The sequence below is a fragment of the Mastigoproctus giganteus genome, chromosome 8 (assembly GCF_048544385.1).
Source record: "Mastigoproctus giganteus isolate SK-2022 chromosome 8, ASM4854438v1, whole genome shotgun sequence".
Classification (NCBI taxonomy): domain Eukaryota; kingdom Metazoa; phylum Arthropoda; class Arachnida; order Uropygi; family Thelyphonidae; genus Mastigoproctus; species Mastigoproctus giganteus.
The window spans coordinates 38,250,372-38,277,385 of NC_143582.1; the positions used below are offsets into that span (position 1 = coordinate 38,250,372).

General features: G+C 35.7%; 1 protein-coding gene across 1 annotated transcript in view; it reads right to left on the reverse strand.

Annotated features, from left to right (window-relative positions):
* ATPsynO (ATP synthase subunit O, mitochondrial) overlaps positions 1-25,056 on the reverse strand; it is a 48,447-nt gene extending 23,391 nt beyond the window's left edge. The window contains exons 1-4 of the mRNA XM_090379316.1: positions 24,962-25,056; positions 23,163-23,207; positions 4,905-5,015; positions 78-150 (exon numbers count right to left, since the gene is read on the reverse strand). Coding sequence (XP_090235442.1) covers positions 78-150; positions 4,905-5,015; positions 23,163-23,207; positions 24,962-24,988 — 256 coding nt within the window. The 5' untranslated portion in view covers positions 24,989-25,056. The remainder of the gene's footprint in view (positions 1-77; positions 151-4,904; positions 5,016-23,162; positions 23,208-24,961) is intronic.
* Between the last annotated feature and the right edge of the window lie 1,958 nt (positions 25,057-27,014).

Genomic DNA, 27,014 nt, shown 5'->3' on the forward strand with positions numbered 1-27,014 from the left:
ACATCATGTCATTAGTATTATTATTTAAAACTTAGTTATAACTTTTTTCAAAATATATGAAAAAATAATATACTTGCCTCGCTTAACAGAAGCTTTGATAAGAGGACTTTGCACAAATTCTGAAAATTTAGCATCACTTTTTAACAATGCCTATCAAATAAAATATCACAGAAAATGAAGGAATATTTCTTGATAGGTTTAGCAAAAGATATAAAAATCCTAATATAAAAACATGATCACACTGTTTTCATAAATAACCAATTCAATGCATGAAATGTAAACACATTATATAATTACAGAGGGTGATGCACAAATGTGTGACACATTTGTATCATCAATTAAACTCAACTATTCATTGAATTTCATTTAAAGTTAGTGACAGTCTGCAGAAATTCCTGGAAAATTTAAGAGCAGCATTTTGAGTTTAACTGGTGTGCAGAAAAGGTTTTGGAGTTTTTTTTTGAAGCTTGCTGAGTACTTCTGAGAAATATGCTACTTCATTTATTCCAGCAATTTGAAGAGAAAACTGTGTGGAGGAACAAAATTGACCTGATGCAACTATTGTTCATTATTCACAAAATGTTGAATTCTTTTTAGTAGTGGCATGTGATGCAAGAAAGCAAGTGTATGAGCTTATGCAGAATCAGCCAAAAAAAATAAATAAATAATACTATTCCCTCCAAATGCCTGTCCAGTTCCTCCTTAAATTTATTTAACCTATCAACTTCCACAACGACAGATGGAAGTTTGTTCCAGCAATTAACCACCCGCTGGCTAAAGGCAAATTTCCACACATCTATTTTACATCTGTCTTTTCTTATGAATTTATGCCCCCTTAGGTTCGTAATCTGAACAAGTGGAAGGATCCCATCAGAATTCAGCGTGCTCAACCCATTCAAAGCCTTATACATCTCAATCAGATCACCATGCAGGTGCCTAGTCTGAAGCCGCTGCAATTTGCAGAACTTAAGCCTCTCTTGGTAAGAGGATCCCTTCATTTCCCCTCACCAATCTTGTTGCCCTTCTCTGTACACGCTCAAGCAAATCTACATCCTTCCTAAAATGAGGCCTCCAGACCTGTACGCAGTACTCAAGGCGTGGCCTGACCATTGCCTTATAAAGAGGGACAATCACCTCCTTTTCCCTGCTAGCAAAATTCCTATATATCATTGAAAAAACCCCATGACCTGCCCTGGCAGCCTGTCTGAATTGCTCAGAAAACTTCATATCTGACTGCACAATTACACCCAGGTCTTTTTCATTTTCTACCACCTTAAGTGTAGTACCACACAGTTGGTACGTTTCTCTGGGGTTACTTCTACCCATATGCAGTACTGTGCATTTGTCAAGGTTAAACTTCAATTATATAGATCCTGTTGCAGTAGCACACTGCCATTACTGTCATTAACAACACTGCCAACTTTGTATCATCTGCAAACTTCGACATTAAGCCTGATATACCTTCATCAATATCATTCATAAATATACAAAACAACAGTGGACCCAACACCGAACCCTGTGGGAATCTACTAATAACATTAGTCCACGAAGAGCAGCACCCATTGATTACCACCCTCTGTCTTCTCCCATTCAACCATCCTTTTATCCATTGTAGCAACTTATCCTTAATACCATTCTGCTCCAATTTGTACAATAGTCTTCCATGCGCAACAGTGTCAAAAGCCCTGCTGAAATCCAAATATATGATATCAAAATTATTTTTTGCATCCAGTTCCTTTGTAACCACATCATAATATCCTATCAAATTTGTTAGATAAGACTTTCCCTTAACAAACCCATGCTGTGTCTGAATTATTGCTGCAGTCTTGTCTAGATGATCCTGCAATGCATCTTTAACCAGCGACTCCATTATTTTACCTGGAACAGAAGTTAAACTAACTGGTGTGTAATTACTCGTGTCACCCTTCGATCCCCCTTTGTGAATTGGGAATACATTTGCACATCTCCAGTCCGTGGAGACCTCCCCTGAGTCCAAGGATGCTCTCATAATTATGGCTAAGGGTTTGCTAAGTTGCTTTGCTGCCTTCTTTAATATAACTGGATAGATCCCATCCACCCCAGGTGCCTTTCTTATGTTTAACTTCAACAATTTCTCCTCAACTTTGCTCTCAGTTATTACAAAATCATTAAGCACCCTGCTACAATTTGATAGCCTTCTGCCATTTTCAAACGTTAATAACTCCTCATGTGTGAATGTAGATGCAAAATACTCATTCAGTTTGTTTGCTATCTGAGCAGGATCATCAACAGTCAAACCATCGATATCAAGTGGACCAATCAGATTCATCCCCTTCCTTTTAGAGTTTATATAAGTAAAGAAATCCTTGCTGTTTTTCTTAGCATCCTTTGCCAAAGATTTCTCATAATCTGCCTTCGCCTGCCTAACCGCCTTTGTGACCTGATTACAAACTAGCTTATATCTGCCCATAGGCTTCTGAGTCGCTTGATAATTTATATGCATCCCATGCATTTTTCTTCTCTGTCACGAGTCTCATTAGTTCATTAGATAACCATTTAGGCCTAAACCTTGAACAATATTTCTTAATAGGTATGAAACTTTTAGTAGCTTCCACGATTAATTCCTTGAATGCTTCCCACTTAGAATTTACTGTTGGTAACATTGTCAGTTGATTCCACTGTACAGAATTTAAAAACTGAGACCACTGTACTCACCTTTACGGAAGCAAAAACCCTTTCCTTTACCCCTGATGGTAATTATATCTTTAAGTAAATCCCACATCAGTACACTGTGATCACTGCCACCTAGTGGTTCCTTTATCTTCAAATTCTTAATACACGAATGATCACTGATGATAACCAGATCAAGAGTATTACCCTCTCTGGTTGCCTCTTGAACATGCTGCTGCAGAAAACAATCATCCAATAAATCCACAAAAGTCTTACTAGTGTGTGAGTGACCAACCCACAAGTGTAGTATAGTGTAGACCAGGAAAGTCAAGAAAAGCAGCTTATGAACTTTGAACATTCTCAAATCCCATTGAAAATATACCCATGTTTCAATTGAACTTGAAAATGTTCCCATACAAGATTACAGTACTACACAATCTTCCTGAAAATAAACATTCGACTTTTTCTTGAAAAGGACGTTGTTCCACGGGAAACCTGGTACAACAATGGACTTGTGAACCATGGTTTTCAGTTGTGTCATTCAATTAATGAAGACATGTCACTGCCATTAGTAACATTGGTGTATGCTTTCAAGAAGTTGAAATGCTGAACGTGTGGTATAAAAAGAATGTTTTCCAAGAATGTGAGTGTGCAAATTAATAAAGTTTGTAACAATTAATGAATAAATGGGTCTCTTAGAAAATATATGTATCAACATTTCACGCAATTCCCTGTAAGAAATATATAAAAGAGGGAGCAGGAATGTTTAATTACTTTTCTGAAACATCACAAGTGTTAATCTTTAACTATTTTTAATAAGCACCTCTGTTACAATAAATTCCTTAATGCAATTATGGATATACATTTTAAATAGAAATAAATGAATAACAGTAAAGTTTATACATAAAATCAAAAACATTTTGTGTTATCAATTTAATTAAATAAAAAGATTTAATATGAATTTTAGATATCTTAAGATATACACCAAGCTAAAAGTACAAAAAGGTTGGCTGTATCACATATGTGCTTGTTTTTGTAAAATATATCACTAATCCAAAATGGGGGGGGGAACAGCTGGTATCACAAAAGTATAATAATCTTTTATTGAGGAATGGGAAATACATTGTGCAAAAAGGACAGGTGGAATAGAATCAGGGTATGTCTAAGGGTACGGGAGGCAAAGGTAGATGACACCGTAGAGCAGATATTTTTTAAGGGCACAATACTGTACACTTTGGCACTAACGACATTATGAGTGGGAGATCAGAGGACTTACTTAACAAGTACAGGGAAAAGGTCATGATTTAGGATTAAATTTGAAGGTGTCTGCAATCCTACCCACAGACAAAATAGGAGGGAGCACATGTTGAGGACTTAGTCAATCGATTCTGCCCTTGAGGGATTAAGCAAGACTCATGAGGTAGAAATATTCTCCATGTAGTCTGTGCTTATTAAGAGGAGAGACTGCTTTTAAAGGGATAGGATACACTTAAATAGAAGGGGTGCAAGAATATTTACTAATGTTACTGAGGCAGTGTTAGGTAGGGCAAAAATCTGGTAGCTTGGGGGGGGATACACAGATTAAAAGATTAACTAGAGCCACACAGAGAGGTGAAAGGGATTATAAAAAATTAAAAGGATTAGGAACCTTGCATTTAGGAACAAAAATTAGAGCTTTTTAAATTACTTTACATAATTAACTTTTATTTCTATATGTGACGCACTGAAAATGTGAAGTGAATTAAAAGATGTCAGCAAACTAAAGCCACCAAGGCAATTTCCAGCATCATATTTTAAGCCTTAAAGGGGTAGGATTAAAAAAATAATAAAAAAGATATTTTTTTAAAGTTTATATGAAGTACACTTTGACCAAACAGCAACTATAACTAGGAGAAGCCAATAAGAGACATACATCACATACTGATTATCAATGAACTGCCCATCAAATCACAATGCAGGTTTCACATCAGGAAATATGTTGTCTTGGAGGTTTTCCCAGCGGTTTCTCACGATCATGCATAATTTACAATTGATGGAACAACAGCACTTGGTAGAGCAAAGGACTTGAAGTAATTTCTATATTATTGGGATATTTTTTATGTAAAACTTTCAAAAAGTGCTGAAGTTTAACAATATATTCATAATGACTTTTTTTTTCTTCTTAACACTTAAAATTGCATGTTAAAGAAATGACTTCAATAAGTAAGCTGAATACAGTGAAATCTATTTAAAAAGGCATTTAGAGCAAAACATACTTTAAGTTTCTTCAGTTCTGCTTCTATAGAATCTAATTTTTTTTCTTTTACAGCTGCAGAATATAAAGCAGTAGCATATCTCCCTTCTATACCAAAAACAGCAACTGGTGGCTATTAAAGGAAAAAAAAAAGTGATTCCATTTAATTTTAAAGTTTGCAAACTGGCTTAAACATATATTCAAAATATAAACCACTACAAAAAAACAATTTGAATGTTTTCATTAGATATAAAAAATAACAATAATAATAAATCACAAAAGAAAAAGCTGATATGTTTAACACGTGTAATAAGCAGAATAAGTGTCTGTCCTGATTTAATGAGACAGACTCAGATTTTTAAGTTGTTCTGATGCCCCAGCCATAGAGTCCTCAAACTACAGCCTGTGAGGGGTTCTTATGCAGCCTGCAATATTTTTATCTTTAATATTATTCTTTTTAATAAGTTTTTTATTCTTTTGATTTCAGGGGTAATATTTGTGTTCACTTTTATTTGGATAGAAATTCCAGTTGTATCAGCCATAGTTTCCAAACCAATTCAGTTTATTTCTGTCTATCGGAGGATAGTCAACATCCTCCAACATATAGTGAAAATTCATTTATATTATTTCAAAATCAATTTGAAATTAAGATTGAAAATGTTGATGCAAATATATGGCTGGAATTTATTGGCTTACAGTTAAATCATACTTTTAGAACAATGTTTCAAAAAAGAAAACACAATTGCATTTTACTCTCTCTTACCTGAAACCAATTATAGTAACACAAAGAATTTCACTAGAAAAATAATCTCTATTTTTGGAGTATATATATTTGCGAACAGACATTTGTCTATTAATTGCTCAATATCAACAGAGAAACATTCAGAAGATTTTTTTAAAAAATTAGTGTTAAAAATTTAACAGCAAACATTATTACAACCAGTAAAAAGCAAGTACTCTCATTAATACTTGTAAGTTGTAAATAATTCATCTATGCATCTATTTTTCTGCCGTTATGAAAAAAACTTGAATGACTGTGTGCTGTAATAGTAGCAATAATAATAATAATTATTATTATTGAAAAGTTTATTTAAATTTAGTCATGTTGTTTATGGTTATATATAACATATGTATGCACACTTGACTAAATAAAATAGATATTCTAAAATGTGAGACAAATTTTTGGATCCGGCCTGCCTATTACTCTGAATATTTCCATGTGGCACTCTTAGAAAAAGTTTGGGAACCCATGCCCCAGCCAGCGGAAGTTTTAATATTAATGAAAAAGCAAAGGAGCATGTTAGGTAATACATATATTACTATGCTGTACAAAAGATAAAATACTGATGAAAAATGCCTTGAATTTTCTTTTGCAAAAGGTATGCAGGTATTATCTAATTAGATTAACTAGAAATTAAAACACAAGCTTAAGTGTTTTTAATTTAGCAGTCAATCTGAACTCTAGACTTAATAATGAGCTCCAATTCAAAATGATGTTTAAAGCTGAGCAAATTGTTGAGTTACTCAGATGTCATTATAATCTTGACAAATATTCTTATATATATTCTTACCATGTGCATGCCATATCCAAAAATTTCACTATTTCATACAGCATGTGCCTCCCACTTTTCTTACTATTAAATACACCATAAATTATCAAACTATAGAGTAAGCTTATCTGCGAAAAGATTTAAACCTCCCAAACATTTCCTAGTCCATTTCACAAAAAATATACATTGTCTCAGTTCTAATCTCAATGATGTCCATTTCCACATGCAGCCTGCCAACATCCATGTACTTTTTCTGACAGAATCTCAGTTATTGGTTGATTCAACCACTGCTCATATTATTCCCATATTATTCGCTGTATGATTTCTTTTGTCTCAAAGGTGGTATTTATGCATATATGTCCATTCCGATATTCCCTGTCAGAGACTTGGTAATTTGAAATATCCTCTATTCGACCTTTTCTGGCTTAAAATCTCTCTACCTCAGTCTGTCAAATTCATCTGTTGTCTCTACTGTTCTCCCAACTCCACTAATCACTTAGAGCTCTTTGACTTCCTCTCTTTGCAACTTGACTTTCTCCGGTCCAACTTTCCTAATGGTGAGGTAATTTTCCTTGGTGATTTTAATGTTCACAACTCCAGCTGGCTTCCATTCTCTAGTCACACAGACTCATGTGGACATGTGTTAATGTAAGGGGCGGCTCCCAGAACGTCAGTTCAACTCCGCCTCGTATCTCTGTGAAGAACAGTATCACTACAAATGGGTCAGATATGTGTGTGACGTCGGTTTGTGTGTATTATGTGTGTGTTCTGTTGTTATGTTCTGACCACTTGGCTACCCAGAAGCATCAGTCACCTGGACAGATGATTTTGGGTATTCGTCCACACCACAGGAAGGTGGGCCAGTTCCAGTAGATGGGACACCTATGGTCTCAGAGTATGAGACAAAAAAAAAAAAAAAAAAAAAATTTTTTTTCCTTCTCTGGGGCCCACTCCAGAGGGGGGGGGGGGACACCCCGAAAGGAAGAGAAAGAAAAGAATAAAAATAATTAACTAAGATAACAAAAAATTAATAATAATAATAAAAAAAAGTAAATAAATAGAAAAAAAAAATAAAAAAATAAAAAATAAATATATATACTAAGTATATATATATATATATATATTGGTTTTTAGCATATATACGCAAACATCATCATCATCATCATCATCAGCCATTTTCAATCCACTGCAAGATGAAGGCCTCTCCAGCAACTTTCCAGTTCCTTCTGTTTTGAGCACTGGCCATCCATTTACTACTCAAAAACTCATGAATTTCATCTATCCATCTCCGCTTTTGTCTTCCGGGTTTTCTTCTAGCTCCTCTTGGGTACCATTCTGTTATTTTCTTAGTCCATCTGTCATCATGTCTTCGAGCTATGTGTCCTGCCCAAGACCATTTTAGTTCTTTAGTTTTGATAAGAATGTCCTTTACTTGAGTTTGCTGCCTAATCCATGTGTTTCTCTTCTTATCTAACAGTCTGATTCCCAATATAATTCGTTCCATTCTTCGCTGTGTAGTTCTTAGCTTCTCTTCCATTCTTTTGGTGAGTGCCCAAGTTTCACTTCCATAAGTCATGGTGGGGAGTATACATTGATTCATTATTTTACGTTTCAGACAAACTGGGATATTGCTCTTCAGTATGTGACTATATTTCCTGAATGCTATCCATCCAAAATTTATTCTTCTCTTGACTTCCAGCCATTTATCATTATTACAGCTAATAACTTGTCCCAGATAAGTATATGACTCCACCTTTTCAATTACTGCTCCTTCAATCATTATTTCCCTTTCCGTGGCATACTTGTTCATCATTACTTTTGTTTTAGCCATATTCATCTTTAGTCCAAAATCCTTACTAACTGTGCATAACTGATTAAGATTTTCCTCTAATTCTTTGGGATCGTGGCTTATGACCACAATGTCATCTGCAAATCGTAAATGGTTTAGGTACTCTCCGTTCACATTGACTCCTTTCTGCGACCAGTCTAATCTTCTGAAAGCTTCCTCAAGGGCAGCAGTAAACAGCTTCGGAGATATTGTGTCTCCTTGTCGAACTCCTTTCTCGATTTTAAATTTGCTGCTGTCTTTGTCTAGTCTAATAAAGGATGTAGCACTCTCATATATTTTCTTCAAAATCATAATATATGGAGTATCTATGCCTTGTCTTTCCAGTGCCCGAAACATTGCCTTATGCTGTATGGAGTCAAATGCCTTTTCATAATCCACAAATGCCAGGCATAATGGTGTTTTATATTCATTTGCTTTCTCCATCAGCTGTGATATTATGTGAAGGTGATCCATAGTTGAGAATCCTGTCCTAAAGCCAGCTTGCTCTTTCGGTTGATTCTCATCAAGTATTCTTTCTAATCTGTTAGTAATGACCCTGATTTTGATTTGATTTGAATTTTATTGGCGCATTAGCATCTAAGGCTATAATGCGCCAAGACCAGGTAATATATAAAAATTTCTCCTTTCAGTGACCTAAGTAGTTAGGCCACCATGTCCAGATATATAATATAAAGCTTATCAATAAAAGAAGTAACGATAACGTATAAATTTTAAATGCGAGTAAAAACCTTTATTGATTTAAAAAAGCTAAAAACAGCAGACACATTGTCATTGTCGGATAAAATCTGACTGAGTGTATAAGGCTCAGTCAGATGATTAAAAGCGGTAAAACGGATATTGCTAAAATCTGGACAGTCAACTAAAATGTGTCTTATTGTTAAAATTGTGCCACAGGACTCACACATAGGAGGGTCATCAGCCCTCAGTAATGACCCTTGTGAACAACTTGTAGATATGGGATAACAAGCTAATTGGTCTATAATTTCCAATTTCTGATTTATCTCCTTTCTTATGCAGCAAAACTATGATTGCATTATTCCACTGCTTAGGCATCACACCTTTTCTAATGCACTTTGTGAAGAGCCTTGCCAGTTTTTGTGTTATGTCTCTTCCTCCCAATTTTAACAACTCTACAGTAACTTCATCTTCCCCCGGGGCTTTCCGATTCTTCATTTTCTTCAATGCATGTTCTACCTCATCAGGAAGAATATCGGGTATGTCGTATGTGTTGCTACTTTGCAATCCATCTTCCCCACTGCTGGTATCATTCCCTCGCTCCTTGTATAATTCTCTATAGTAGTCTTCTGCTATTTGAATTATGCCTTCTCTGCTGTTTATAAGTACACCATCGCTATTCTTCAGTTTCAGTATCATTTGTCTTTCTGTATTACTGCTCATGGCTGCTGATTTAAATCCTTTGTTTTCCCTTAATGCTTGTTCTACTTTTCTTGTGTTAAATCTTCTTATGTCCTCTCTGAGTCTCTTTCTAATGGCTTTGCATAACTCAGTATACTCAATTTTCTCCCTGTCAGTGTTTTTCTTGCTCTTCATTTGTCGTCTTGGGTTCATCATGACAAGTGTTTCTTGACTAATTTTTTCTTCTTTGGATTTCTGTTTCCCTATAGGTTTCTTGGGCTTTATCACTTTCAGAAAGTTGTAATATTCCTCGTCGATATCTTGGTCCTGAGCAGTCTGCAGAAGCTCAAACTTGTTCTTAAGTTCCAGTACATACTGCTTTTTCTCCTCCTCTGTTATTTCAAAGACCTTTGTATTATTTACTCGAGTCAGTTTTTTCCTTTCCTTTCCTACATCTATATCAAGTGTACATCTTACCATTCTGTGATCACTTCCAACATTTACCTTATTCAGGACGGTAACATCATTCACAATATATCTTCTGTTAGTGAGGATGAAGTCGATTTCATTACTTGTTAATCCATTTGGACTCTTCCATGTCCACTTTCTGTTCACCCTTTTCTTGAAAAAAGTGTTCATTACTGACATTCCTTGAGATTCTGCAAATTCCACAAGTCTTTCACCTCTTTTATTTCTTTCACCAATTCCAAAATTTCCTATAGTTCTTCTTTCTGCGCTGTTTTGCCTTTTTCCAACCTTAGCATTGAAGTCCCCCATAATAATAGTGTAGTGGGTTTTCTGCTCATCTAGAAGACTCTCAATTTCAGTGTACATTTCTTCAACCTCTTCATCATCATGGCTCGATGTTGGTGCATAAATCATTATAATCTTTAGCTTGTACCTCTTAGAAATCTTGAGTATTAGTCTTGACACCCTTAGTGATGTACTTTTGAATTCCAAAATGTTGTTTTTAAAATCTTTATGGACCAGAAACCCAACTCCACCTTCACTCCTTTCACTGTTTCCATTGGTGTACAGCAGATTTCCACTTGATAAACTTATAAGTGATTCATTTCTTCTTCTTGTTTCAGCCAAACCAATGATATTCCAATTCACATTTTCTAATTCCTTTTCCAGCTCTAATATCCTGTCTTCACCGATGAGTGATCGTACGTTATAACAGGCCAAGTTCAATTTCCGTGCATGGCAGCCTGGTCGTACCCAGAGATTCTTAGCACCCTCTGCTTCCACTCTGATCCTCTCGCTGCCGTAAGAGGGAGAGTGAAAGCTGCTGGGGACTGAGGGCCATATGTATTGTTGTGCTCTCATTGCTGGAGGGTTTGGTCTTTTCCTCTTCACGCTGACCAGGCGTCTTGAAGAGAACCACTCTACACATTCGTTGCCACCTAAGTGACGTAACAGGGCTTACCATCGAGAAGGTGTGCATGAGTGGATTTTAGGGAGGCAGGCCAACCGGACTTCTCCTAAATCTTCTGTAATAGAGAGATATTGGATCCATCAGTGTTTTAGGCTGAGTGTCTGATAACACACAGGATACCTGTTCCCCTCTAAGCCCCTACGCAAACATACATACATATATACTACGCATATATATACTACGCATATATATACTATATATACTATATATATACATACATATATATACTACGCATATATATACTATATATACTATATATATACATACATATATATACTACGCATATATATACTATATATACTATATATATACATACATATATATACTACACAAACGTACATACATATATATATCAAAAATTGAAAAGGGAAAAACCAGGGGGGGGGGGAAAGAGAGAGATCAAGAAAAGGGTAGATCTTCCAGTTGTGCAACCAGTAAGAACGGCAGCATCAAAACACTTCGGTGCCTCCAGCCAGATGGATTTGATCAACCTCGTATCACCGGAATCATACTTTTCCTTAGTTCAAATACTTCTTTAGCAAATACCTGGAGCATCTGAAACTTACTACAGTCTCTTAAAAATATAGCTTCTTCTCCTGGAGCTATACTCTCAAGAATTTCACGTATCGCTGTCCTGGGATTGTCATATATTCGACAATCATATAGTATGTGCCGCCAGCCTTCCCTGGCCCCGCAAAAACAAAGGTCCGTGTTACTGAGTCCTAATGGATATAATTTCTCATTCATTGACCCGTGCCCTGTTAACAAAAATGACGACTGTAAACTAGGTGTAAACCAATTGCACACCTTTTTATCATTCAGAAAAGTCACGTTCGAGATAAACAAGTTGGTCACTCTTCCAGTAGTTATGGTATCCCATCTTGTCTGCCATAAATTGATTATTTCATTCATACATCTTTTCTTTTTGCCTCTGCAGTCAGAGCGAATATTTTATAAGTTATGTAGGAATTTCCCTCTTAATACGGTAGCAAAAACCATGATACAACAAATGTAGATCCAAGGGTAGCGCTCCGCATCTTGCGTTCTTGACCCAGCTGGTCAAGATGCTGAACCTTTTGCAATTACTAATCACCTCACACAGACCTACTTCATTTACCTACCAGAACACCGGACAATCCTAACCATACAGCCAATATACATGATCTTTTTCTCACAAACAACCTTTTTAAGTACACGATCGAAGTGAGTGGTCCTTTAGGCACCTCAGATCACAACTTGGTGATTGTCTCTTTTTCAATGGAGCCTTTATCTCATGGCTATTCCCAACCTTGTGTTGTTTGGCATTACAAGAATGCAAAATAGGATGACCTGCAAGATTTCTTTTCTTCTTTTCATTGGTTGGATTACTGTTTCAAAACTTCTGATGTCAAAATTTGCTCAGATCATGTCGGTGAAATTATTCTTGCAGGAATGGAATCCTTTATTCCACACTCCACTTTAAAACCTTGTCCTTTATCTACACCTTGGTTTTCCAATAAATGTGCTAAGGCTGTTCAAGAGAAAAATGTTGCATATTGTAATTGGCTTGTTTCCAATTCTCCAGTTTCATTTTCTGCCTATACCAAAGCTCACAATTGTAAAGCAGTTATTAATCAGTCCAAACTAGATTTTGAACAGGCCAAGAGTGCTTCTTGCTTCTTGCCCTAATGGTAGCCGAGCATTCTGGTCTCTTGCCAAAGTTATTGGCCGCAACTTTTGCTCAACTCTGCTCCCACCTCTATCAAAACAAGATGGTTCTATTGTCACTTCAGTCAAGAATAAAGCTGACCTGCTAGCATCCCACTCTTCTTCCAACTTGTGTATCAATGATCTTGATAAAACACCTCCCACCATTCCTAACACGCTCTATTCAATGCTCCTGTGGTCTTCCATCAAAAGAATGTCAGAAGGATTTTGAAAAATCTTGATACTAAGAAAGCTCCAGGTCCTGATGGTATTTCTCCACTTGGTTCTCAAAATCTGTGCTCCTGAACTTACTCCTGTTCTTTGCCACCTTTTTTCACTTTCTTATTCCAAAGGTGTTTTTCCTTCTGCTTGAAAATTTGCTCATATCCAGCCAGTTCCTAAAATGGGTGACAAATCCCTCCCATGCAATTATCGTCCCATTGCAATTACTTCAACTCTTTCTAAAGTAATGGATAAATCAATTAACCACTAACTCTTAAACTACCTAGAATTCTTCCATCTGATCAACAATCGCCAGTATGGATTCCATCAGTCTCGATCCACTGGTGATATTCTGGCTTATGTTACCCATTTATGGACAAATTCAATGGAAAAGTTCGGTGAAACACAAGTAGTTGCTCTTGACATCTCAAAGGCTTTCGATCATGTTTTGCATAAAGGTCTTCTAAGCAAGTTTCATCTTATGGTTTGCCAACTGTTTTTTGTAATCGGTTATCCAGTTTTCTCTCTGACCACTCACTGAGGGTGATGGTAGATGGCTCTGTCTTCTAACTTCTCCACTAATGCTGGTTTCCCCCCAAGGTTCAGTTCTTTCACCCACTCTTTTCCTTTTATATATTAATGACCCTCTTCCATTGACTGGAAATCCTATTCATAGTTTTGCTGACGATAGCACATTGCATTCCACTTTCCAGTTTGAGAAACGTTGCTCTGCTCAATCAGCTTCAACTTCTCGAATATTCACTACCACATCCCTAAATGCTGATCTCCAGGTAATTCTCAAGTGGGTCAAAGACAACTGAGTTGATTTCAATCCTTCTAAAATTCAGTCCTGTCTTATATCTTGTAAAAAGGATTCTTCTGCTCCTATGCTTATCTTTGATGATACTCCGATTTCTAGGCAAGATGATATATCTCTTTTGGGGAGTACCCTGACTTCCAATCTCTCTTGGCACAAGCACATTACAAATATTGCTGCCTCTGCTTCTAAAAACTTGGTTTTCTCTTTCGCTCTCGGTGTTACTTTTCTTCCAAACAGCTGTTCACTCTGTACAAATCACAAATCCGTCATACCATGGAATATAGTTCCCACATCTGGGGCGGTGCCCCAAAACCTCTCTCAGGCTTCTGGATTCCATTCAGAAGAGGGCAGTTAGGTTACTTAATGACTCATCTATAACAGAGTCTCTCCACTCTGTCTCATACACGTACTGCTTCTGCTGCATGCCTTTTCTACAGATACTTCCATGGCCACTGTTCTTCTGAACTGGCTTCTATAATTCTCTTTCAAAACAGTCTGAACATGTGCCGCCATCAGCCAACATCCATTTATTGTCCAACTTCAAACTCACGGAACCAACTTTTCATCTTCCTCGTTTATTCATTCCACTGCTGTTTTCTGGAACAACCTTCCTTCATACATATTTTCTGAAATTTACAGTCTAATGACTTGAACATCAACAAATATCTTCTTTCGTCTTCTCAAACTCCCAATCCAAGCACGGTATTAAGTACTATAGGTTCTAATACTTCTCGTGTTTTTGGGGTTTCATAAAAATAAATAAATATATAAATAAAAAATAAACATATTTTTGTACAAATAATTTATCTCTGAAATGCAAGTGTTTAACTCCAGTTTTTTCTTGTTAATTTAACTTTGAATTTTAAAAGATTACAAGGTAGTTCACTTTACAAAAACTCATTACTATAAAAGTATGATTAGTTTAAAATCAATCAGACAAACAAAAATATTCGGTAAATGCAAAATGACCGAAAATATTTCCAGTGAAAGTTCTTTTGAAAGTTTTTCTGCCTTATTTCATGTATAATACTACAATATATTAATTTAATTTTAATAAAAATCACAAATATTCTTATAATTAAATCCTATTCCAAACTACAATCTAATGGTGTTCCAACTTTATTTGGAAAATTATATGAAGTTTAGTCTAAGTTTTCTGGAAAACTTGTTGCCATCCTGGTTATTAGATATGGTAAATTAATCAATCCTAGTGACTAAACATTCAACATTTCTTTTTTTATAAAGCATTACTGTTAATTGTAATTCTGTATTCTTAATTTCCTAAGAAAATGATATTATTAATAATGAAAATAAATTTCTATAAAAAGTGAAGATAATTTTTGGAAATGTAATCTATCCTCTCTTTTAATGCATATTATTATAATACACCGAGTGAACAGAAATCATGGGATACCAATTGAGTACATTAGTTCACAAAAGCGTTCCACAGGTATTTTCATCAGTGCTTGCTGCACTGCTGTCCATAATTCCGTCGCATTCCTTGGTGGAGGATCCAAAGCTCGAACAGACCTTTGCACGGCATCCCAAAGATGCCCAACAGGGTTCGTGTCCGGTGAACGGGGAGGCCATTCCATGGTGGTAAATCTGTAGAATGCTCTTCGGACCATGTTCTAGTCACCATGGCTCTGTGAGGAGGTGCATTGTCCTGCTGGAAGTGTCCATTGCGAGACGACCACGAAGGAATGCAGATGGTCTGCAAGGATGGACACGTAACCTGGAACGTCAGAGATGTGTCTAGACGTACCAGAGGTCCCAAAGTGTGCCAGTTTTTTTTTTTTTTTTTGATTTGGTAGTTGTTGGCGCATCGGCTTCTGTGGCCATATTGCACCTCCCAAGGTTTTTGCAGTACTTTGATCCAAGCCCGAGGCGGGAATCGAACCCGCGACCTTTTGGGTTGCCGGGCAGGTACTTTACCCACTCGGCTAGCCCGGTCGGCTGTGTGCCAGTTGAAGACGCCCCAAACCATTACCGACTGTCCACCTGCCTGAACAGTTCCTTGTTGACATGATAGGTGCATAGCTTCTTCCGGTTTCCACCAGATACGCACCCTCCCATCTGCTTGAAATAACTGGAAATGGGACTCATTGAACCAGGAGACCTGTCTCCGATCATCCAAGGTCCAGCGTCGATGTCCTTTGGACAAGCTGAGGCATAGAGTCCTGTGTCATGGTGTTAGCAGTGGGACTTTGGTGGGTCAGTGGTTCCCATAACCTATTGCGGCTAATGATCGCCTGATGGTCACGGTGGAGACATTTCTGGTACCTCCCTCACTGAAGTTGGCAGTGATTTGCGCCTTATTTAATTATTTCACTGTCGCTCTCTGGTTGGCTGAAACAATGCAAGACAGGAATCGATGGCCATGTTCATCCGCCCAGAGCTCTGTCCACGATGAGATGAGATGTTATTCCAGAGAAATGATACTGTCAAACGGGGATAATGCAATTTCTGTACCACCTCTGCGATAGAGTGGCATTTGTCGGGCACCCACTATCATTCCTCTTTCAAAGTCAGTTAACTCTCAACATTTATTCATACTGACATCAAATTACCATCTACATGAATGCAGTGTACCTATATACCTGCCAAGCGGTGGGTTCGTCCACCAGCGAGAGGGGGTGACAGCATCGTATTGCCCAGGAACCAGGTATCCCATGAATTCTGTCCTTTCAGTGTATGTTATACACTGAGGAAACCGGCTGACAGAAAAGCAGACAGGACATAATTTCTGATAACATGAACTATTTATTCAGTCTGCTCTAGAGCTAGTAGTCATTAATGCATAACAGGAAATGATAACATAAAAATACTGTTTTGTGCAAAAATCAGTTCCTTTACATGAGTATAATTCAATGCAAATTTCTTCTAGTAACACAAAATATATGGTACTATGAAGATTCCATAGGAAATGGTAAAAATAATATAATGTTGTAAAAAAAACTTTTTCCTACTTTTTTGGTACACTGCTTTGCAACAAAAAACCTTTTTCTTTTAACCCTGAAGCAGATATCCTTGGTGTATTTTATACATAAAAAAGGGAAAAACTTATAACTTTTAAATATCTAACAGAATTACATCAGTGTGAATTTTAGTATTCTCCAGTATGGTATTCACTTTCAATCTTCATCATTAAGTATTTTTAATTGGAAAAGTAGAGCCATAAAAGAAGTCATTATACATTGTTCATGTTCATCAATAACACCAGTTGCCATGGTAACTTTCAATAGAGTTTTGATTACCTTCTCTCCCACCCACTTTAGTAAACAGGATTTAGCAGTAAAGTAGTGGGGAAAAATTTTTTTTTTTCTTGGATGATAAAACTGTTGTTTCTAATGATGTTTTTGATCTGATTATACAATATAATATCAGAATTAAGAATAAAATTAATAAATTTTTTTCCATTTTAAACTATTTCTTGCCCTTTTCCTCAAAAAAACCTAATTGGTCAATAAAAGTTGCCAAGTGTCAGTGTTGATATCAATTTTTGAATTCTGACTAAATATTTAAAGGAAATTCTGATCTTTTATGTTATTCTTAAAAATTCTAAGACCCATCGATAAGTCTAAACTAAATACAAATACAGGAAGTTCCTGACTTTACGAGTTAATTCATTCCTAGCAGGCGCCCGTAAAGTGGGAATTTATTCCCATAGATATAATGTTAAAAACAGGTGTTATGTTATCAACAATAAAATTAGTTAGCTAATTAGTTTACGTTTACACAATGATTGATTTATTCAAAGAAAAGAAAACATAGCCTGTAAAATCAAGCAAATTATACTTTAAAGAAATTATTTATGACTTAACAAATGTTAAAGAATGTTTGTTCTTCATCATCAACTAAATGCACACTCATTGATCACTCATTGTTGGGTCAGCACTCATTATGGTTTGTTGCATAAGGAGTCGTCTTCTTCAGAAATGCTTTGAGAAGTGTTTGTTCCCAAAATAATCTCTTCTCTTTTCTTTATAAATTTCATGATAGCATGTTTATGTATTTTTTAACGGCATGCACAAATTGCAACAAACTAACAAGATACATGCAAGTGAGATTGCAACTAACACAATTCGTGGGGCGTAACAAGTTTACGAAGCTTAAAAAAAAAAAGAATGAAGAGAAGATTCTGAAAATTTATTTGTTTTTTATATGACTGAAGACTGCAGTGAAGGGGAAACACATTTCACATTAATAACGTAAAAACCTACACAATTTCAGCTATCGGTATTTTCACAAATGCAACAAGATCAAGTTTACTACCCGTTTATAATTGCTTGCAGTAACAAAAAAAGCCCAATAAACTGGAAAGTGCAAATTGTTTTTATTGTTTTATGGTCATGACTTCCAGAAATGTGCTTTAGAAAAATATCACGAAGCCATTCAAAATTGGTTCTTATAACATATGATAACAATTAAAGCACAGTGCATTTAATGATTTGAATTGGTAACTAATACAATTTACATTATAAAATGACCTTTTAGAGAGATAAAAAGCTTACTTATACAGCAAAAATTTCAACTTCCGAGAGCTTGGAACGAATAACTAAAGAACAATGTGTTAGTGGGTTCGCATTACGATATTTTCACGATACGATGGAACGGATCTCTGGAATGGATTAATATCGTAAAGTGGGATGCACTATAATGTATAGCTATGTGCATGGTTTGAAATGTGGGATTTATGAATGTTTAACATTAATTTTTTGCAATAATCTTCATATTTCTGATTTTGTTGATACTTTATACTTGGAAAAAAAAACTTGTAAACCCAGGAACTTGTAAAGCGGGAACTGCCTGTATACAAAATAACCCTAAAGCCAAATAATAATAAACAGGTTAACATACATTAATCAATTATAAAAAAATATTGTATTGAAAAAATTAAAAGTAGTAATTAAGCCAAATATAAGAAATACAATAAAATGATTAAACCGAAAAAAAAAAAAAAAAAAAAAATCAGAAAGCTCTCCAATTTTCCAACAACCATAAAATATAGAAACTACTTGGTTAAATTTTAAATGGAATTCCTGATGCTAACAGAACTGCTAACTCAATGATATATGCCAAAAATTTAGAAGAAAGTTAGTTAAAGTTACAAAAGAGGTATGCAAGGAGAGGTTCTGTAAAGACAGGAAATTGAAAACAGCATAGTAGACTTAAGAAGTTAAAAAGTGGTTAGGAAAAAGAAAAATATAAGCCATTTTTGGCAAATAAAACTAATAAACATTTACTGTGCAAGCAAGTTAAGATATATATGAAAGAGGACTAGGAAGATAAGGAAAACAAGTATCAGGAAGGTGAAAAATTGTTAAGAAATAAAAGAGCTTATTAATAAGTAAAATGTTTATATGAGTTTTAAGACAAATAAATGGAATTAATGGATGAAAACAATAAGGAAATAAGAAAAAAAAATCTTTGGGTAATAAATACTAATTAAAGATGGTATTGGGCATATAAAAAGGATTGGAGTTTACATAAACAGATACTGGAAGCAAAAATGAATAGTAATGGCCAAGAGGAAAGTGGATCAATGGCGTCAAACATCAGAGGAAAGATGGCTTACTCTTGCTAAGATGAAAGCTGAAAGGAAATAGAATGGACGAAAACAGAAAATGGAAGAATGACTGCCTAGAAGTGATTTCTACTATCATGGTGACCTATACACCCAAATGGGTATAACAGATTTCGATGGCAATGTCCTTGAACCAGTGGTGGATCCAGAAAAACAAATACGACACTCAAATGTAATGTGACTGGCAGACATGGGTACAAGGCTAAACTCTGAATTACTTTAAAGTAAACATTACGCATGACCAAACTGCATGATGTCTCGAACTAGAATGGTGATCACATCAGCATCAATGTTGCCAACTGTAGTCAGTTGAAAATAGCTGAGTCACAAAGTAAAAATAGATAAAATCGTATGTTAACAATGAAAAAAAAAAAATTTTTTTTGTAGCAAAAAGGAATTTGAACGACAGGTGTATATTCCCAGAAAAACAACAGGGGGACACATGCCCCAGTGCCCCTACCTTGAATCTGCCTATGCTCTGAACCATAAGACAGGCAATGCATTTATTTTATAACCTTGGCTTTTGATATTAAGATTTTTTTTCTTTTGCATCAAAAATCATCACAACCTTAAATAAGTTATAAAGAGATTCCTGGAACATTATACATCATTCACTTTAAAATTTACATAGGAAACATAGAAACTTATATAAATTATGAGTTACAATAATGTACTATAAAATATAGCCATTGTAATGTAAAGTTTAAGCACAAATCTGTCACACTACGACGTAAACTTGTCATGCAATTTGTTTGATATTTCAGAGAAATTGTTACAAAGTCAATAAAATATTCCTACATTTCCTGGTTAACTCTAATGAAATAAAAATAAATAATCGGTAGTATAAATATTACATAGAAATAAAACACAAGGTATATGTATATATATATATATATATATACACTGAGTGATCACTGAATTATGACCACCTACCTAATACTTTTGCCCACAGTACAGAAGCTATCCGACGTGGCATTGATTCAACAAGATGTTGAAAGCATTTGGGAGGTATGGCTAACCAAGCTGAGTGTATTGCGGTCAGCAATGCAGGTATGGAGGTGATTGGTGTATCCAGACGCCCGATATCCCCAGGGGCTCACATCTGGTGAGTATGGGCTTGACACACCCAGGGTCCTGAGCTGGATATCATCATTCTTCTCTTTCTTGGTGATTCCCTTCTACCTCTCTCTCTCTCTCTGTCTCGTTTTGGGTAATTCAGAATTTTATTTTTTTTGCCTGGTGCAGCATAAGCCTCAGGCTTCCTCACACCATATGGCTAATAATAATAATAATAAAATAATAATAATATGCCTTTCCATAGTGTCCTACAAATGCTCTATGGGATTGATATTGGGGGAGTTCGGAGGCCAATCGGTATGCTGGAAGTCAGAACTGTGTTCCTCAAACCATTTCCTGTACATCAAGTGCCTAATGGCTCAGCGCATTGTCATCTTGGAAGACACCATCGCCGTTCAGGAAAAAGTGTAACATAGTGGGGTGTACACAGTCAGCAAGCAGTTGACGATAGCAGAGACCACTGATATGTTGTTCCACATGCACCAGAGATCCAAGTTCCTGCCAGTGAAACATGGCCCACACCATACAACCGCCTCCACCAGCCTGTACTTTTGATACCATGCATGATGGATCAAGAGCCTCATGTCGTTGATGACAAATCCGTACACGACCATCCATGGTGTGGAGTAAATAACGTGACTCATCTGACCAGCACAAGTTCTTCCAGTCTTCTAATGTCCAACTTGCATGTTCCTTGCACCAGGCGAGTCTTTTACACTGATGAACCTTGGTTAGGAGAGGATGCTGTAGGAGTCGTCTGCTGGTATAGTCCATATGTGCGACACATGGTCATGCCAGATATTGTTCCGGGTTGGCCCATATTGTATTGAGTAATCAACTCTTCAACAGTGCTGCACCAGTTCACCTGTATGAGTTGTCGGACCCCAGTGGTCACCTCTAACATCAACCCTCCGCCGACCTTTGCAGTTTTGCCGTTGAGTTGTTGTTTGACCATTTTGGTGCCAGTCCTGGTACACTTTAACTATGGCGGCTCTCGAACACCCCACCAGTTCATCCGTTTGAGAAATCAAGGCACCAGCTCGTCGAGCACCCACAACCTGTCCTTTATCAATGTCCGATAAATCCCTCCTTTTACCCATCACACTCGGAATTTTACTACCTACTGAACCACTGACACCTTAGCTATGCTATATAGGTCGACTAACTCCGCACTCTTGCCTCCTCATGTGGTCAACAAGTCGCAATCAGTTTTCATAGGGGTGGTCATAATTCAGTGATCACTCAGTGTATAAATGAGTACTGAATCTAGAGTTCTGATATTTTATTACTATATATTTCAAAGCTTTTAATCCAGTATTGTTTATTACCTGTTATCAGTACATTTAGCAAATGTGCTAAATGTACTGATAACATATATAAGTGTAAAACAGCACTAGGAGTGATGTGCTGCAATACATAACTGCACTCAAAATGCATCCAAGTGGTGTACTGTAATGCATACAAGTAATCATTATTAAGTGATCAACCAACAAGTGTTGAAAATGTAAAGGCACATGAAATTAACAACTACTCAGTATTGGCACTCTAGCAATGAATTGCAAACTTAATTTTCAACCCATTATGTAGAAATTTTCGAATTGCTGGGGATGTCAGAATCTTGACTTTTTCAACGTTCTGAAAATTATGGCACATTGAGTGGGTTCTCTCACAATTAGGTGGCAGCAAACGTGTTAATGCAAATTTAAAACATGTCTCTCATTGTTTTTACAAACCCTGAATGACAGCTAATATCAATCAAATTTCACTTAATTCAGCAATTGTTAAAAATATTTACCATTTGAACCTTCTAAATCAATGTTTTAATAACACTATGCCTAGAATATCAGTTTGTCAGATTACATTTCATTTTAAAAATGGCTGTAAATTTAAAGAATAAAGAAATACAGTAAAGTTTTTTTATTTTATTTATTTTTATTTTTTTTTAATTTGCAAAATCCAAACAGAAGAAAACAGAGAATGCATCAACAGCATGAATAGATTGTTCTATTGGAAGCCTATGTCTTGTCTATTTCTCTATAATTAACTTTATTCTGGTATGCAGGGTATCCTTTTTGGTCCACTGGTCACAATTTGGTAATGAAAAGCCTGTTTTGCTGATAACTATTGCAGAAGCTGTGCTGTGCCTGCATTTCTTGATTGTTCATGTATTGTTTTCAAATTTTCATTAACATACAGGAATAAAAATTAAACACAGACAACTCTCTGTTACCTTAAAAAATTATAGAATGTTTTAGTATTGTAGTACCTGTTATTATTCATAGATCATATTATTTATAGGTTCACCCAAATAATGCTGATATATGCAGACAGCAATGAACCATTCCAAGATGATAATGTCACAGCCAGAAGGGAACAAATTGCACAGGCATCTGCAACAACCTGCACAATTACCAGATAATGAATCCCATCGATAATCTGTGGGATCACCTGAAACAATATATCTAAGATAGGCCTTAAAAACCAATAAACCTGGAAGATCTGAATGCCCGACTACACCAGCCAAGTACATGCATGAGAACAGTCCTACATGAATTGTTGTTGTTGTCGTCACTATTAAATGCAGACCTATGTGCTCTTTATGTATATTCTCTAATATTTCCATAAGGTAGTAGTACATTATAACAAATATATAAATTTAGAAATATAAAATTACTAAAACCTTATTCTTACTTACTTTGGTTAATGCCTGGTGTCTGACTGATGTACTAAAACATCTAGCCTGTATATGCAAAAAAAATTCACTTTAAGCTTCTTAAAAGGAAAATTAATACTACTATAAATATTTTGTAGTTCAGAAAGAATACAGCTGGTACAAAATACTTAATATGTTATGTGGAATCACTGATGAAAGAATATTACATTTTTAAAATAATAAATTTATATAAATGAGCAAATATCTAAAATTATTGTTGGAGACTGTGTTGAAAAGGTTCATCTCAGAAGATTTTGTACAGATGACCACTACTGCACTACATATAGACGTGTGTGCACACAGGGCTTTTTTCCCTGCTGGAACAGCATTCTGGAAGTTCAAAAGAAATTAAAAAAACAAAAATCATGTATTTAAAACAAAAAACATTTATTTTAAAATAAAAATTTATTACTAATGCCAATGGCACATTGTGTAAGTGGAGAGTTAAGCTAGATGTGCAACTTGACTTTGCAACTCATCTATTGAAGAGGAATTTTGCTAGCAGGGATAAGGAAGTGATTATCCCCTTGTATGAGGCTATGGTCAACCCACACCTTGAGTACTGCATACAGGTCTGGAGGCCTCATTTTGGGAAAGATGTAGAGCTGCTGGAATGAGTACAGAGAAGAGCTAGGAGAATCATGGGAACAAATATAACCATTACAATTTCAAAATCTTGGCAGAAAATGTGGCCTGCTTTGAAAGAACTATTAAATCTGTGGGAACATGAGTCAAGAGCTGATCTTGACATCACAGAAGGCCAATTTTTAAATATACTTCAGCATATAGAAGGCTGTGAATGAATCTGATGCACAAGATTGGTTCACAAAATATAAAAATCAAGAATTTACTGATGAAGAAATAATTTTGAATTTGGCCAAAAATGAAGAAAAATCCTGTAACCTTATTAGTCTCTCCAATGTGAAAAAAAAAAAACCTGACAGACTGTTATTTTTACACCAAAATCAAAACAAGAATTTTGACAAAAAAAATATAAATCTTTTTATCTCAAACAAAAACTCATCCTTTTCAAGAATACAGTGTTATAGGTTAAAGTGCAAGCAATTAACATTTTATTTTTTACTTTTATTTTTGCGTTTGCTCATGTTTAAAAATACATATTTCGTTTTGTAAATAATATAAGTACATATAACATTTGACTGATAATTAAATTTGTTAAAAATAACTATATATCTGATTAATTTTGGAGGAAATCTGACTGAGGTGTTAAGCTTTGAATGGATTGAGTAAGTTCAATGCAAATAGCATCCATGCTCGGACTACACACTAAGGGCATAAATTCAAATTGGGGATGGATGCGGAGGTTTGCCTTTAGGCAGAGGCTAGCTGATTGTTAGAACAGTAGTCTGAATAAATTTAAGAAAGAAGTGAGCAAAATATGGGAATGGTGATGTGGGATTTTTTTTTTTTTTTTTTTTTGATGCTGTATAAGCTTGCTTTCTGCATCATCACTTGCCACCACTAATTTTAAGCACCTGTTATAACTGAAATACTGTAATTAAAATTTTCGTATTCGGGTTATCGGACGAGATATCCGGTCCAGTAGTAGTCGGATAAACGGAGTGGTACTGTAATAAGTTGCTTATTTATTTTTTTCATTGGACCACCAATCTCATCACGCACTCCCACGGTATTTTTCATCATAAATAATATATCACACACCTCAGAATAAAACACCATGAAAGCAAGACTCCAATAAATATTTCCATACATTCATATCAATAGATATAGATAGAATATTTTATTTCATGTTTCCTTACCACAGCTCCAAACTTTACAGCGGCCATCTTATTTTAACTTAATGTACTACCGGTCAGCTAATCTCGAACTCAGCTGCATCATATATATATATATGTAAGAAGACGTTATTTTATAATTTATTTTACTACATTTTTATTTTTTTTAAATCTTACAGTACGTTTCAAAACCTAAATCCATGCTGATTATTGTTTGGAGTGTTCAGAATTTGCGCTGAAATATCAAATACTGAAATAAAAAATTCGGTTTATACTCCACTATGGCTCAAAGGGATCAGGAGCTCCAATCTTCGTATTAACTGCTTTATTGAAGTCGACATGCCGGAGCAATAGCTCACTGCGAGTTTTTTTTTTTTTTTTTTGTGGTGATAAACGGAATCGAACTCATAACTTGGGTATTTGTGTTCTTGTAGGTTACCTCAAGAACAGAGTCGTTCCACTTCGTCTGTTCTATCTATAAATTTCGTGTATTCCAAGTTTAGTTTGCCTCTTGGAGGATGAAAAATCAAAATTAGTATTAGTAGTAGTGGCGAATGATTCAAGAAATAAAGCTTTATAAAGCATCAGCCACAGCCAAAAAAAAAAAAAAAAACACACTTTACCAATCCATTCCCACCAAAAATTTGTCCAGTTCTTCCTTGAATTTATTCAAACCACTCACTTCCACAACAACAGATGGAATTTTATTCCAACAATCAACCACGTACTGACTGAGAGCAAGCTTCCGCACGTCTACCCTGCAACCACCCTTCCTCAATTTAAATTTATGCCCCCTCATGTATTATTTTTTCATTCATTTCCATTTATTGAGTAAAGCAGCCCCTAGCCAAAAAAAATCTGGCAAATCCGCCATGCGATAGAAATAGTATAGTACAGTATACAATTATTTACAGTTCAAATTTCACATCCACTTTACAAATCAACTGTACTGTGCAATGGTCATCCCCTCAGCTATAGCACAACAACCTGGCAAGTAGGCTACGGCAGAAACCGATGAAGAGACACTGTCCAGAGATGAGCACAAGCATCATATCCTAGAGACTGATCACCACAACGAGCTGAACAAGTAGGCTACAACAGAAACCGATGAAGAGACACTTTCACAGTGAGCACAAGCATCACATCCTAGAGATTGATCATCGCCGGTTTTCTCCAAAAGACAAAGAGTTCAACGTACAACCATCTACCAGCAGCCAGAGAGCTCAACAGAAGTTACTCATATTAACCAGCAAAACCAAGCTGGAAGAAGGTGTTATTGCAGGATAAAATCCAAGAAAAACAACTAAGGCAAGAAGCCTTAGTTGTTTTTCCCTTAATGGGTGGACATCCACCCATTAAGGGAACAGAGTACCAACATCCTGTCCACCTATGCAAAGAATTTTCTCTGTGCCTATATAAAAATTAAGATGTAGTCTTAGCAATTTAACAGAAAAACGATCCATAAAGCTTTCGCTTACTTATTCTTCTTGTTTTTTAATATGATCCGAGGTAAGTAATGCTATGAGCAGTTAATATACCGTGTTGGTAAATTATATGCATGCCAAACCAGAATTTTATTTCACTTTTATGGAACAAAGAATACAATTTTGCTCTATAATGCACCCTCTCCCGAAACTGACTAATTCGTCCATGGCGTAAAAGAGTTCATTGAAGCCACTCCCACTTGCAAAGGAGCATTTTCCGTTATTAACATTAACCCAATAACAGGAATTCAATTTTTCACAATGTCGGTTTTAGTGGTTTTCAGGTGAGTTCACGTTTTTTTAATTTTTTTTTTTATCAAGCATAACAAGTAAATAAATTACAGAATTCTCGCAACTTATGGTTACAATGCACAGATGGCTCGTAGCATTAATAAAGAATGAGACCAATATTAAAAAGTATTTTCCCACAGTATCAAAATGACAACAATGCAATTTAGTTACATACCCAAAAGGCACCACTGTATTCGAGACTGATTGACTTGGCCATGGTGCTGGAAAGCCCATAAAAGTTCTTTACGACCCCACAGGAAGCAGTATCAGCATTTGTAATTCATTACATGCATCACATTTGT